The 1,373-nt window shown below is 38.8% G+C and overlaps 1 protein-coding gene across 1 annotated transcript in view; it reads right to left on the reverse strand.

The window, feature by feature from the left end:
* The window catches only part of LOC107695111 (histone acetyltransferase p300-like), a 39,094-nt gene that overhangs the window by 21,761 nt on the left and 15,960 nt on the right, over positions 1-1,373 (reverse strand). The window contains exon 14 of the mRNA XM_016494918.1: positions 5-172. Within this exon, the coding sequence (XP_016350404.1) occupies positions 5-172 (168 nt within the window). The remainder of the gene's footprint in view (positions 1-4; positions 173-1,373) is intronic.

A 1,373-nucleotide genomic window follows, 5' to 3' on the forward strand; every position in this document is an offset into this window, starting at 1 on the left:
AGTTTTGGCGTAAGGGAGGACAGGGCGCGTGCAGTCCGGGCTGTGGGGCGGGTGGGGGTTGGTTGGACGGAGGCCCCTGAGGGCCAGCAGCGGCTGTGGAGCCTGAGACTGCTGCCTGGGTTTGAGCTACTGGACTACGGACTGCCAGCGATGGTGGAGTGGGCATCTGATTCTGAGAGAGAAAAAGAGAAAAAAAAAAATTAAATTAGACTGGGTGGTATTACTTTACATGGAGGGCTGGGCATTGTATTACATACTTACAACATATTCCTGATAGTTTTATTGGTGATATAACACTACGTATTGTGAATACTGCAGTGATCTTAAGTTTGTTCTGTTTCCTGAAGACTCTTTCATGGCTGCTTCTTGTTTCACTGATCATTTCTGTCCATTTCAAAGAATCTGTTCAACTGATTCAGCAATTAATGTGGCTTATATGTTTTAGAATGTTTTTTGGTTTTACAATTTTAAAATGTTTTAGAAAAATATTTAAATATTTCTATGTATTTCTTCAGTGAAGAACCATCAGTGAAAAAAAATGTGCCATTATTTATTACTAGATTTCTTTTTACTGTACTGTTATTTGGTCTAAATGTTTTTGTTGAATATATTACAGATAGTTTGAAGTTACTAATAGAGGTCTGCGTGGGACTATTTTTTTATATATTCCGCACCCACCCGCTCCCGCTATATATTCACTCTGTTCACCCGCTGTCCGCTTAGAATAATTTTCTTACCAACCCGACCGTCCCCGCTAAATTTAGATCTTGTTTCCAGAATCTCACATTTAAATTTCCGCTACTGAAAGAAAGATTTTATTCGTCTTGTCAAGAGTCTTGAATTTATTGACTTTGACTTGAATTTATATGAATTATCTTAAGACACAAAATTTGTTTAATTTATGCAACACAGTAGGAAAAAAAAAAGTGTCAGAGAAAATAAAAAATGTTGTACAAAAATTGTATTTCGTCTTTTCAGGATACAATTTGTTTAAAGGGGTCATATGATGCGATTTCAAGTTTTCCTTTCTCTTTGGAGTGTTACAAGCTGTTCGTGAATAGATAAGATCCCTAAAGTTGCAAAGACTAAAGTCTCAAACCCAAAGAAACATTCTTTATAAAAGTTAAGAGTCAGCCACATCCTCCTAAAACTCCTCGTTCTAACACGCCCCCACATGTCACGTCACTGTGTGGGAAGATTTGCATAACGCCGGCCAAATGTTCATGCAAAGAAAGAAGACGTAAATTATTGTTGCTGCCACCGCCGCCATATTGTGAAGGCACTGTGTGTTTCGTTGCGAAAGCAAAACTACTTTGTTTGGCCTTCCAAAAGAGGACGATATCCGCTTCGTCATGCCTGGAGCTGATCCGTGC

This window comes from Sinocyclocheilus anshuiensis, unplaced genomic scaffold (genome assembly GCF_001515605.1).
Source record: "Sinocyclocheilus anshuiensis isolate Anshui unplaced genomic scaffold, SAMN03320099.WGS_v1.1 scaffold434, whole genome shotgun sequence".
Lineage (NCBI taxonomy): Eukaryota > Metazoa > Chordata > Actinopteri > Cypriniformes > Cyprinidae > Sinocyclocheilus > Sinocyclocheilus anshuiensis.